Below are 13,930 nucleotides of genomic sequence, written 5' to 3'. Positions count from 1 at the left end.
GATTTCAGCTGTGCCTCAAAAGGGGCTTTCCTTTGCAGAAGTGGTTGCTGGAATTTTAACTCACAGCAGCCCCAAGTCAGAATGCAGATAAGGAGCCAACCTCAGACTGAAGGATTAAATCTAGAGTTGGAAAATACCGACTGCAGAACGCTACCCAAGATAAGACTTGCTCTCAATAAGTTCTGGACGTCTTCAGAAACCTCATTCATTTAGACTTTCACACAGAAGCTGGTTTATTATGTAGAAAATGCTACCCAAGTGATTTGTGTTAAATTACTAGTCCTCAAAGTTGGGGGAAATAAAAGTGTGGTTGCATTGCCTGTGGAAGGTTTCATTTCAACCGTATCATGTAGCTGGGGAACTGAAGCTGAGATAATAACTTACCTAAGGCCACTCAGTGGCTCTGTGTGGGATTTGTATCTAGATTCTTCAGTTCCACCAAAGCCACTAGGCTCTTTCGGTGACATGTCAGCCCAGAAAACGTAAATGGAATAAACAAAAAGGAGCGGCCTCGAGTTCCTTCCTTTTTAAAATAAAATCATTTAAAAAGAACAGTGGGAAGAGCTGATTTTGTGAAAAATGGTTCCTTTTAATTTGCAAACAATCATTTACATAGTGCAAAGAATAGACTTTGCCATTACCACATAAGCAAACCAAAAGGCCCCTCCAGAGGCAGCAAGAAGGGCAACTGCAAGAGGAGACAACAGACCAGGTGCTGGATAAAAGGCAATTGCACGTCTTCTTCATCTTCTTATAAAGTAACACTCAGAAGGTTTGTGAGAGTGGGCAGCAGTTTGAACAAGGCACAGATCAGGAGTGAGCAACTAGCTCCACAGGACAGTAGGCAGGCCTTTGCTGTAACACCATACATTTCTGCTCCTGCTCCATTCTCCATCCTCCACCCCCCCAAAAATTGCAAAATGTGCACTTCTACACATCTAACTGCTTAGAAAGACTGGAATAAAACTCCTCAGATACAGATTTTGGGAGGTGGGGTGGTTAGAGAAATCACATATTATTTTAAACTAGGTTGCTCTCCAACTTGCACATTTTTTTAGTTGCTCAGTACAAATCAGTGCATGTAAACTCTGGTCTAAGCTTGCAGAACTAGAGCACTGTACTGATTCAGACTGCAGGTGGGGAGGTTCACATTACTGAATGCTCCCCTCCAAATAAATAACAATAATAATAATTTGTTAACATTAGCTTTCTACTTGCAAATAAGAAGAAGCAGGGTGACAAAGAACGCCTCTCTGATGTGCTACTTTGATTTTAACTTGTAGAAAGTTTTGTTATGTAGAGGATTACAAAAATAGAACCACCCATCGGCAGCCAGAAGTTGCAGGGTCTGTCCTACTACCTTGTAACACATGTTGACTGTCTAGATCCAAACCATAGTACAACTGATTATATAAACTCTCTTTGATCCCATGTAAATGCACATACACACATACACACACAATCACAAACTGACTTGAGTTTGTTAGCTTTATAGCTAGCTTGCCTTCAGCACTGTCTTCCTTTCTGACCTGCCATCATTAAGGCACTCAGTTTAGCATTTGCTCAAATCCATTTTTCAGCTACCAAACCTTTGGCTTTACACGAGAGTACATCATATCATTCAGGGGGGTGCCACAGCTCTCCCTCAAAACCAATGAACTTGGCAAATACTCTGTTACGATTCAGCAGCACTGTGCAGATTTAACTGCAAGGTTCAGAATTAAAAGAAAATTAAAAACATAATGAAGAAGACTTTCCAAATTTAAAAAAAAAACTCCACAATTTGGGAGGGTTTAAAACAGTCCCGTTTTTACAATGCAACTGAAAAATTCTGATTTTGCAACCCCCACACTGTGCACCCCCACAACATTCAAACCAAGTGTCATAAAATCTTAGCAAGTGACTTAGCAGACAATGTGTTTCAACAAGGTAGACACTCTAGTTTTCAGGACGGGAAAATCCGCTTTGAGATTCCAGTCTTCATTCTCATTTTGCAAAGTGAAGTTTAGCCCCTGAAGCATTTGGGGGTGAGGGTTGAACAACCTTCCCAGAGGGCTTTGAGCAGTGTTACAAAAGGCAAGGTCTCCTGGATGCGTTGCTCAAGTCTGCTGCAAAGGGTGCTGCTTAAGGTCACGATGGTGGAATTCATGACACCCTGACCTTTCAGCTGTGGACCTCATCTGTTACAAAGAGATATTCACTGGGAAGTGCTATTAAAATCAACAGGGCATATTTCAAAGCAAACACTTAGGACCAGGGTGCCAGCCACATTCTAATGCTATTAAAACTATTCTGCGAAGGACGCTGATATCGGGTGCTTTTATACAGTCAGGATCAAGCCATGTTATGCCACAGCTTCAACAAGGTTGCAAAAATCTCTCTGGCCCAGGTGCAGCACTCCATTTATGACTAGGAACAGCTTTCAATAATTTAGAAAACTCAAAAGAACACCACAAATATAAAACCTGTCAGGGTTTCATATCTCTATCTCTCAGCTTTCTTTTCCCCAGTTTAAACATTCAAGAAACCAGATGGCTCTGGTCAGGGTAGCAGGTGAGGTGAGTAAACCACTATCTGTCTTTCTCAGCTCCACATTTTAGACACAGGAGAGATGAAGATTAGCAGCAGCTATTCACTGAGTTTTCTATGCTTTTGGATTTGCTCTCGTGCCCAATTTCCAAGAAGCAGAGCTATGGATGCTTTCTGACTAGATCTGGAAAAAAGGGAGCCCAGAGGTTACTCTTATGCCACGTGCAACAGTCAAAACAAACCACTCTAGCCTATGTCCCTTCCTGCTTTTGTGATTTTCCTTCTAGAACGAATGTTACTAGCACCTGGGAGACTGGTTTAGTCTTCTGGATTTAAGCGATCAGATCCAGAGCCAGGCTTTCTTACTGAGGTCACCACCCTGTTTGAATCTTACCCAGACAAGTAGCCATAAAAAGCTTTATCGTATTATCAGTCCACACCAGACTTAACAGGGCCTGGAGTCAAACCATTCAGTCTCCAGCACTGTTGATAAGAGGCTTGCCACTTGTTACGACTATATTTGGTTACATCAGCTTTCCCCAGCTGGACCCCAAAGAGTGAAAATATATATCAATCAATCAGTTGTGCAACAAAGCTGGAATGTAATAGTTTTGCATAGGTGACCTGTGGAAGTTACATGCCAGCAGAGACAAGAGAATCCTGACTTCAGCTTGCTAGTGTGTGGTGTCTCTGTGCTCCACAGCTGCACATTTGGTGTCCAGCTTGCTTTTTATATGAAGTCTTGAAACAAATGAGCACAGAAAACCTGGAGGGGGGTGGGAAATGACAGTGCTGCCACAGCTCTTTCAAAATTACACATCAAAAAGATGCTCACCGGGTATTGGGAAGTACGTCTTGAAAGTAGGGATTCTGTGGTGCATGGTTTTTAAAAGTGCAAGCTAAATTAGTGAGCCTTTCTATGTATAGCACCTGTCAGAAATCTACACACCAGTGCTTGGAAGTATGAACTTTCCTACTACAGAATGCACAAATACATGTTAAGGTAACTAGACAATATTCTGAAGAGAACCATAAAACTGGCCTTCTGGTCAGTTTCAGGTTGCTGAAGTCTCACTATTAGAACATAGGTGGGAAACTTATGGCTCTCCAGACATCAGCATGGCTGATGGTCAGGGATTACAGGAGCTGTAGTCTAGAAAGAAATGCTGGGGTGAGAATATTGTTTCATACCCCCAATAAAAGAATGGAGGAAGGATTAACATATTCCCCCAAGTGTTTACCAAACAAGCCTGCTAAGGGTTGTTGTTGTTTACATGCTAAGTTATAGGAAACCCCCCAAAAATCTGCTCTCTTTGCAACAGGTAGCTCCTTACCAGAAATCTACCTTAATTACTTATCAGCTTCTGGCTGACATGTTACCAGTTGTTTTTTTAAGCCACACTTTTGTATATTCAACATGATGGCTCAACATCTTTAGCAACAGCAAAGTTCTAGATGATTACTGTGATCGGCTAGTGGCAGAAACAAGAAAATGAAAACAGAGGTGCATAGAAACCATCCACAGTATTTTCCAAGTTGCACTGACTGCAATAGTTCTTTGGAAATAAAAAAAAGGGTAGCCATTGCCAATATCAACGATCAGCATAAAGCTGCTGTCAACCAGCTGCCATAGAAAACAGCAGGTCCAAAATGCCAGCAGCCCCACATGCTTTGGCCAATGGAAAGCTTGAAGGAATGTGGAAAAAGCTATCCCCTCCACATAGGTCACAGGTAGACATTGAGAGTCTGCAGGATCATCTGCCGGCAGAGTGGGCAGTTGCGCTGGTATATGGCCTGCTGCAGCAGGATTTCAGTGCATTGCTGGCAGAGGCAAAGATGCCGGCAGGGAAGTAGCAAAACTGTCTTTGTTTGGTCCTGGCAGATGACACATTTCTTCCGCTCTTCTTGTTCTTTCAGAAGAAGCCATGGGTCATCGTCGTCCTCCAGAGTATTAAGCTGCTCTTTTGTTCCAGGTTTGGCATGTGATGTGCTTGGTCCTTCACTAGGAGGCTGCAAGTGCTGCCCTGACTGCAGACTCCGTTGTGTAGTTGATTCCAGATCATCTTCTGTTCTGTGCTGGTTCCTGCTGCCTCGAGCTGCTGCCTGCCATGTTTGGCGGGCACGGGGTACAGCTTGCTGATTGGTCACAGGTGGCCCTTGTCTTCTTGGATGAGTTGCTCCGGGAGGAGCTGGTCCCTGAACTACAGCAGGTCCTCCTGGCCTTTCTTGGTTGTCCTCAAGCAAAAGCTGTTGCTCTTGTTCCACATGGTGGTTTCCTCCCCTGCCACCTCTGTTCCAGCTAGCCATCTGGAGGCTCCAGTCAGCTAACCTGCGCCAAGCTTGCGAGCTCAAGACCATCTCCAATGACAAGAGTACAATCTGATACAGGCGACGCATGTCTCTGAGCAGGCGCTGGTAAGAAGGCATGGTGTTCAAATAGCCAGACATTTGGCTTGCCAGTGTCCACGTCAGCTGAGGGTTGAGGATTAAGATGCTGGTGGCAAGAATCACAGACAGCAACATCAAACCATAGAGGTTGAGGAAGAAAACATTAAGCAGCAGCTTGCTCACAGAGGCCAGCAGATCAAACGCCAACTGGCAGGGAGTCCACAGGAGGATGGCCATAGCAATGGCACTGCTGGACAGCCGTGCAACAAAAGCTGCAAAAATATCGGTGACCCTCAGAAAGGGGCCAACAACAGTTTCCCACAGGGCCAGTCCCAGAGAGAAAAGGTTCTGGGTTCCGATGAGGCAGATGTTGATGATGCTGTTGACGAAGTAAGCCACAAGGCTCATGATGATGGCACACACTTCACACACTTGCCTGAGAAGTGACTGGCCGGATCCAACCAGGTTCCAGAAACCACGGTGCATAATATCTTTGCTTTTAAGTGTCAGGTGGGTGAACAGGTGGCCCACTACTTTCAAGCTCTCCATGCTGGAGAAGAAGCCCCGCAGCATGTTGATGATGGTGTGCACAGAGCCCAGAGTCAAATAATACAATGCTTCGGCTATGCATAGCAAGGATAACGTAATCCCATTCCAGCAGTGGATCACACAAGCAACCAAGGTATTGGGGAGGCTATAAACAAATGCAATGAGCCAGACGAGGAAGGACACTAGTGTGGAAAAGAGGAAGAAGTTGACATCCAGCAAGACAACCAAGAGGTCCAAAATCATTCCCACACCATTGATAACCAGAAACACTAGATCCATAGCGGAGCTCCACATGGAGAGCTGGCAAAAATAGGAATAATTGGACTGACAAGAGTTTGATTGCCACTGACGGGAGCTGCACCGCTTCCCAAAAGACTGAAAGGAGAGGTCCCAGTATCCTAGGAATGGATTTTTACGTACTGTATTTCAGTGTTTTATGAAATAAGGGACTGTTTTGGCATCAAAATGGAAAGTGCACTGAAGACAAACATCAATGCTCCCTTGTCCTTTGAGGCTTAATCCCTTCTTATAAAATTTGTAGGAATGCTCAATTTGGAAGAAGAGTTGTTTTTGTTGCTTTTCTCTCCAATTCGAATATACAAAGTATTTATTTCAGACCAGGTAGCAACAGTTCCATTTTCCAAAGGGAGCAGGTCTGGCTCCTAAATCACTCACTTGACAAAAAAATAATACCTGTAGTCTCACTTCACTCAAGAGTTATTGAGATCTAAGCAAATGTCCCCACATGCTACAAGTGAGAGCTTCTTTCTTCCTGCTGAGCTTTTTATTTCAGGATTATGCTGTCAGCAAAAGGGGTAGAAGCGAGTGTGTTTTTATTTGCATGGGGAAAATAAGGCAGACCCCCATCAGACGAGATTCTTATCAATCCGCTGTGGCGAAAATGCGTGGAACACAGTAGACGGGGGAAGGCAAGTTAGGACATGCCCGCTAGTGTACTAGGGACGCATGCAGGGGAGGGGGGAGGGGACGGAAGGCTCCAGTGAAATCCCCTCCCCCTGGGGGGCTCCTTGAAGGTCTCTGAAGTCAGCTTAGGGAACTGGAGCCCAGACCGGGTGGGTCTCCCTCCGTAGCATCCACTCCTCGCCTTGACAACCGTTGCCACCTTCTTGCGTCCCCCTCTCTTACTTGCAAGCAGCGGAATAAGGAAGGTGGGGAGATCGATCCCGTTAAGTCTAGCAATCGTTCCCACTCGCCGCTGCATCCGAAGCTCTTACCTTCGCGCTGATGGGCGCCGCCATTTTGGTAGGCGGGGCCAACGCTCCGCAGCCAATCAACCCAGGGGAACCCGACGGACGTTGAACCGTCCAGCGCATGATTTGCTCGTCGTTGTTGTTGTTTTTCGCCTCCGTGCCACGATTGGAGAGTTTTGAAAAACGCCACTGGGCGGTTGACGGAGAGTGCCGAGGGGGCGTGGCTTTGCCGAGGCCGTTGAGGGGGCAGCCCCGCCCCAATACAGTCGGAGGATAATAGTAGGAGGGAGGAGGACGGACGCTGCCCGACTGTTAGTAGGTCACGTGATTCTGTGGTGGGCGGGGTCCTAGGTTTAAAAGGAGAGTGTACGGTATTACTGTATTGTGACTGGGAGTATAATTTTCCCGCCTTTTTTCTTGTAGGGATTCTCCCCCTCATTTGAAAGGCGCGGGGGGGGGGCAAGTGTAGACAAAAGACTTTTGTTATTTAAAATCTGAGGTGAGATTTCAGGAAAGGAGCTCAGCTTGCAAACCGAAGGAAGGAGCTCATTTCCCCGCCCCACACACTTTTTTTGGGGGGGGGGTTGTAGCATTTTAAAAAGTGAAGAAGGAATCCTGTCAATTGCCTATAAGGTAAAAGGTAAAGGACCCCTGGATGGTTAAGTCCAGTCAAAGGTGACTTTGGGGATGTGGCGCTCATCTCGCTTCCAGGCCAAGAGAGCTGGTGTTTGACCACAAACAGTTTTCCAGGTCATGTGCCCAGCATGACTAAACCGCTACTGGCGCACGGAGGACTGTGCGCTAGTGACGAGTGCCAGAGCGCATGGAAACGCTGTTTACCTTCCCGCTGTAGCGGTACCTATTTATCTACTTGCACTGGCATGCTTTTGAACTGCTAGGTTGGCAGGAGCTGGGACAGAGCAACGGGAGCTCACCCCGTCGCGGGGATTTGAACTGCCGGTCTTCTGATCAGCAAGCCCAAGAGGCTCAGTGGTTTAGACCACAGCGCCACCCGCATCCCTGTCAATTGCCTATACCACATTAAGAACGGCATGAGCTTTCTTCCCCAAGCAGTTCTCTATTTTCCACCCTCAAGGACTACCCTTGAGGACTCAAATTCTGTACTCTGAACCTCAGGACACCTGATAACCTAATTCAGTTTGAAGGCTATTCTTTGTTCACCACCACATATTATGCTTCCTTTCTCACATCAACAGCCCTATATATATACACACACACCTGCAATGTCTGGGTGCTGTTTACCTGTGACAGAGGTGCTTTAGCTACAAGGGCAAGCATATATGCTTGGTTGTTGGCCCACCATGAGGGGTTGCACTGATCACCTTTTCTTTCTTTTAAAAATAATGCTTGTTCAGTACTTAGGGTCATAAAACCTGTTCTGGCAAGTTTTAAATTAAACCTAGTAGGAAATTTGATCCGTCTTTTGCGTGCTTGGGGGAAATGAGAAAAAGCTATAAATGCTGATTCGCTGAGCAAGTCAAGGCTAAATTGCTATTAAATTCATTCAAGGCTAAATTGCAAAAAAGCAAAACAAAAGCAGCAGCTTTTCCCGTTTGCTGAGATTTGTACCTTCCAAAAGTTGTAGCAAGGTTATCAAACCTGATGCCTTTCTATTTGTCCTGGCAAAAGGTTATCACCACAGATTTCCTTCCATTTGTTTTAGCAAAAGAGATTTTAGAACATAAGGAGGAGCACTGCTCAATCCAATGAAAGATCCATCTACATTTTGCTTTCCCACACTGGCCGCAACTTGTTGAAGTTCTCACTTCAGTTTTCTGCACACCACTTAGAGATATTTGTAATACATTGTGCAGTATAGAAATGATGTTAATAATAATAAAACATGCAGCAGCAACTTTTATTATTTAATAGGCAAGACAAGCTCCAAGGAATATATAAACTTTTCCCCTCTGGCAGTGGAAAGAAAACAAGGAAGTTATGTGACAGTTTATTTGCAGTCAACCAAAACAGATTATTTTAGAATAGTTCTTGTTTTCCATCTTTTTTTGTTTCAAAATGTTTATATACATTATTTTGACAGCAGTTGACATTACTTCAGAAAGTGTTATGACTGGAACAGAATGGAACATTTTACCATTCCTTCCAGAATTCATGAGTTGTTTTACCTTCTTCAGAAAAGTATTTGCAGTAAGAAGCATACAATAAGCCTCCAGTAGAAGACCTGATATGAAAAGTCCTTCCTTCAGTTTGTTTGTTGCTAGGCGTTATGATTCAACAGCCAGACCAGACTTGTCTTAATTCATTTTGTCCTTGTATCATATACAGACAATCACTTGTTCAGGCAATCCCCCCTACACAATGTGTACGCTAGTGTGGGGCAGAGTATGGATTTATTCCTTCTAGGTGCTTCTGGTAAAAAAAAACCTACAACCTTTCTGCAGAAAATTGTGGTTGATGAAAAACACATGAGTATAATCCTTACGAGTATAATTATGAGTTCAATTCTTATGAGTATAATTTTCCACATTTGTGGTTTAGCTGGGATGCAGAAGTGCCCATCCTGAAGCATCAAAATCTCTCAACTGTACTGAAAGAGAGTATTTTAGACAGGGAAGTCATAGGGTTAATCATGACTTTGGGCCAAGGTAATGGAAAAATATCTTGGCTTCATTTCAGTCCTGCAGCGCAGCGTTCTCTACAGTGGCGTCCCTAGCAACATTCTCCTATTGCTCCCAAAGCCGTCTTGTCTGCTGCTTCCCCCAAACTCTGCTTTCCTGGTGTTCTTTGGTGTTGTATTTTTCCATTATGAAGAGCTGTTTGTACTCTATTTGTGCAGGTGCCCTTTCTCCAAAGTATAGAAGAATCAAAGCTTAATTGATTTAACAGAATCTGAGTCTTGTTTAAAGCCAGATGCCCTGGTCTTAAAGGCAGGGCTGCATATTATCACATTTGTCCTGCTTTCTTCATTAGCTGTAGAAAAAAACTTGAACTGAATATTTACACCAATTAAATTGAAAGAATAAGCCAAGATATAAGAGCAGTTCTTCTTAGCATAATTTCCTTTGCTATTAGTTTACCAGTAAATCATAAATGGCACGGGGAACATTATTTAAAGAAATGACTAGGCTGATTCCTTTCTATACTGTGTACTGGAACAGAAAGCCAGATGGATAGAAAGTGAATGAAAGACACTTTAAATTCAGATGGACATTTAGCCAATATATTTATATCCATCCATCCATCTAGTTTTTTACATTTGAACTGCAGATGCAGGAAGGGGAGGCAAAAAAACTGGTGCATCATTTATGAAATCAGCTTAAACCTCAGAGCCAGTTTTCGAAACTCTCATTGTTCTAGGTGCATTTCATTAGTGCGAGCTGATTCTCAGCTCTAGGCACAGTAGTGCACCTAAGATTTCAAATTAAAACTGCAGAGTGGAAGGAAAGAAGGACCTTTTCCTGCCTCTCCACTTCCAGCTATTTTCTGAAGACTGGGAAAGAGACCCTCTTCAGAATGTTCATTCATTTTCAGCTTTGTATTCTTGTTATATAAAATTTGTGCCTGGACATTCTGTTGTTGTGCCCATAACCTGGGTTTAAGGTGCCATTTAGCTCCTAGCTTTCATATCTCAGTTTCTAACGCTGCTCGGAGCCACAGATGAAATTTAGCACAGCAAGGTCTTGTCCTAGCTACTGGAAAACATTTGTGCCCATAATATAGATTGACATCCTCTCTAAGGTATATCATGAGACATATAGTACCAGGACTGAAGTGGGATGGGAGTGGGACATAGCAGATAAAGAGAACAAAGGTGTATTGGCAGCATTTCAAGAGCTGAGCTCCATAACGTAAAACATATAACATATTTGAACATAATACATATGGATAAGATTATAAAAGCAGATTGGGGAGGGGGCTGTGGGTTGCAGTGCTTCATCATGGTGGTGCGTAGCTCAGTACAGCCATGCTGCAGCAAGATTTATGCTCTCATCCCAAGCATTACATTATGTGTCATGCTTTAAATTTCTTCTCTTGTGGCATGACCTCCCTCAACACAAACACACAGAGACACCCCCTCATTAGGGGCCCATTCTTGCTGGGAAATTAATTTTTTTGTGTTGTTTTCCAAGCATCCATAACGATTCCAGTGCCACCCAAGAGCCTCACTTCAAGGAATCAAGCTTACATTCCTTTCCCTGATTCCAAACACAAGTGCTCAGGGCTTGGCATTCCTTCCCCTACAATACTGAAAGCAACAGGTTAAGAATCTGTATGTAAACTGTAAGGCAAACTTCAGGGTTAGTACTTAGGGTCCCTGGAGAGCAGCATTCCACACCCATCTAGCTCTGAAGTCAGTGATGATAAGCTCTGAGCTCTTTGAGCGAGACTCTCAAGCAGAGGTCTTTTGAAGGAAAGGGAAGGAGAAAAACGTTCTATGGGAAAGAGAGCAGAAGATCCTCTCACTTGCTCAGAGCATCCTCCGCAGTTCACTGTGGACGCTTGTTGATCATATCCTTAGTGTGGCTGTGGACAATGTGTGTTGCAGCTTTGCAACTCTTGGATACCTCTTAAGCTAGACTTTGTGTGGAAAATTCTTAATTCTTAAATATTACAGTATAAAACCATGCTTCTTAAAATTGTAGACAGGGCAAGAGTCTCCCTAGGCAAAATTTGACCCAGTATCCTGCTAATGTTAGCAATAGTCTCCTGATGCTTCCAGGATGTCACTTCTCTTGGGTGAAGGGGACAAAAGCTGGTCCCAGATACAACTCCTTGTCTTGGATATGTTAACTGTGTTCACACAGTTTCAATTTATGTATTTTAAGGATATTTGTTATTCTTTTATACTTTTCAATAATTAAAGCAGTGTAGCAAGACAAACAACAACATAAAAAAGAGCAAGGGGGCTCGTGCCTGGACAAGGACATGTAGTACAGCAGAGCTTTCCAAACTGTGTGTCGCGACATGTTAGTGTGTCGGCTGCAGTATGCTCCTCTCGTGGCTGGAAATGGTTAGTTTAACCACTGTTTTGCTAGTAAAACTGAATAACTGTGTCATGAAATGATGCATGTCTAAAAAGTATGTCACCAACAAGGTTTGGAAAGCTCTGTAGTACAGGGTGACTTTGTAACAGTAACCATCCAACATGAAGAGCCAATAAGCTTGCTAGCAAAGTTTGGGATACACAAGTGACCTGAAGCGGGAGAGCAGAGGAAGGTATTTTGACTGCAATGTGGGTGGCAGCGCTGATAATACACACTTCATGTGTCATTACATTTTTATCCATGCTCTCTGCTTTCTTCTTTGATCTGCCTTTTCCTGGCCGTGAAACAAGAATTAGTTGTACTAGCCAAACTGTTGCCTTCAGTTTGATCTGTATTATTTTCTTGAGGGGTTGAACATCTGTTCCCTCTATACTTAGAGAGGCCAGCTATATATTGAAATCCCCTGGTCTAAAATTATTACACTACACACAACAGTTTCATTGCTACACATGAGCTTGCAATTGGCTCTTATGCTGTTGACTAAAAGGCCAAAGGGAAAACACTACCCAACAGCCACAATACATGCTCTCAGTAATTAACAGTGGACTCAAGGAGAGGGGGAGAAAATGTAGCCTGTAGGCTGCTTCAACAAAACCATAGCTGTATTTCTCCATCCAAAGATACCATCATTAATGTCTGTATACACAACATTCATGCTATCATTATTCTAATAATCTGAGTTGTGCAGTCAATGCAGCTACCAAAAAAGGCACCAGAACGCATTTATTTATAATCCTGTTAAATTAGCAATGAGCCAATCTCTTCAGTTCTCACCATAACAGACTCTGTTTTCATGTTTATATTAACTCACTCAATTTTCATTCTGTAGATTTCTTTGGTGTGATTGTCTTTTCTTCTCTAATTTCATACATTTCTTCCTGCTTGTGCCATCCTCCCCTGCTCCTCACACACACCCCTTTACCACGAAACAGAGCTGGAGATGCTTTCAGCATTTATGGTAATGTTTGGATTTGTGATCCCTAAAAAAAGAAAGAAAGATGGCCTCTGTCCATTTCATTCAGTTTTATTTGTGGCAGGCTGTTGAGCTGGGGAAATGAAGCATATAAGAGGCATCCCAGGACAAGCTAGGATTTGCTCCTGCAATGGTCCTCTAAATCTTTATGTCCTGTCCCCCCCACCGTTTCTTAACACTGTTTTCTGTCACTGGTCGCTTCAAGTTGACCGGTTTATTGAGCAGTCATGCTGATTTTGTTTGCACGACGTTTGCAGGGAGGATAGACAATGCTATCTATTTATTCAGCATTCATTCTGGTTTGGTCTTGTGGAGGTTATATGACATTATGTCAAGTAACTGGCATCCCATACTTTCCTCATCAGTTTCTTTATTGCAAAAAGTCGGGGGGGGGGGCACAGGAAGAAGAAGGCTTGTTGAACAAGAGTACTAAATCAACCTAGAGTGCTAAATCAACCTGTACAACCTGGATTGTATTTATGTGATTGAAGACGACCTGAAAATAATAACAGCCTGAAAGTGGCCACTCTATGTGGTGCCTCTATGTGCTTAAATGGAGGGGCTTTTTTGCTCTTCATTCCAATCCCGTTCCTCCTGCATGGATTCTCTCTGAACCTAACATTTCACTTCCAAAACAAACAAACAAACAAAATTCCTTCCAGTAGCACCTTAGAGACCAACTAAGTTTGTCATAGGTATGAGCTTTCGTGTGCATTCACACTTCTTCCTACTGGAAGGATTTTTTTAATTTTTTGTTTCGACTACGTCAGACCAACACGGCTACCTACCTGTAACATTTCACTTCCAAATTAGACATTGCATCTGGTTGAGACCTGCATTGGCAGGTCTCAACCAGAAAATAGTATTGGTGTGTCCATTTGGAATATTTGAAGGAGGCTGACCTCCTGGCACTTTTCCCAGCCAAGAGAGCAAAGGACATTTTAGAATTCAGCACTCAGCTTGGAGGACTGAGTACAGACAGAGACATCATGCTCTGAAATTTCTTGTAGCTATAGTACATCTGTATTTTAGTAATAAATCTGAGAGAATTGATACCCTGTCTTTCCAGTGCAGGGAACACAGCTCAATGCAGTTTACAACAAAATAAAATCACATAATTAAATCAGCATAACCCTCCTTGCCACCAATAAAGCTGAAAATGGACAGAACAGATAACTCCAGGTATTGGTCCACTAAAATATGGATGACCAATCCCAAAGAGCCATAATAATAATAATAATAATAATAATAAT

The 13,930-nt window shown here is 43.3% G+C and overlaps 1 protein-coding gene across 1 annotated transcript; it reads right to left on the bottom strand.

Annotated features, from left to right (window-relative positions):
- Positions 1 to 568: 568 nt before the first annotated feature.
- Positions 569 to 6,788, bottom strand: RNF26 (ring finger protein 26). The gene has a single exon (XM_035140111.3). It carries the CDS (start codon positions 5,758 to 5,760, stop codon positions 4,255 to 4,257), a length of 1,506 nt encoding a protein of 501 aa, XP_034996002.1. The 5' UTR covers positions 5,761 to 6,788; the 3' UTR covers positions 569 to 4,254.
- Positions 6,789 to 13,930: the final 7,142 nt, after the last annotated feature.

Source organism: Zootoca vivipara, chromosome 14 (assembly GCF_965207765.1).
Source record: "Zootoca vivipara chromosome 14, rZooViv2.hap1.1, whole genome shotgun sequence".
Taxonomy (NCBI): domain Eukaryota; kingdom Metazoa; phylum Chordata; class Lepidosauria; order Squamata; family Lacertidae; genus Zootoca; species Zootoca vivipara.
This window is presented reverse-complemented; position numbering and strand designations above follow the sequence as displayed.

Excerpts from the sequence above, each read along its gene's own strand:
- RNF26 (XM_035140111.3), bottom strand. The coding sequence starts at position 5,760 with ATGTGGAGCTCCGCTATGGATCTAGTGTTTCTGGTTATCAATGGTGTG.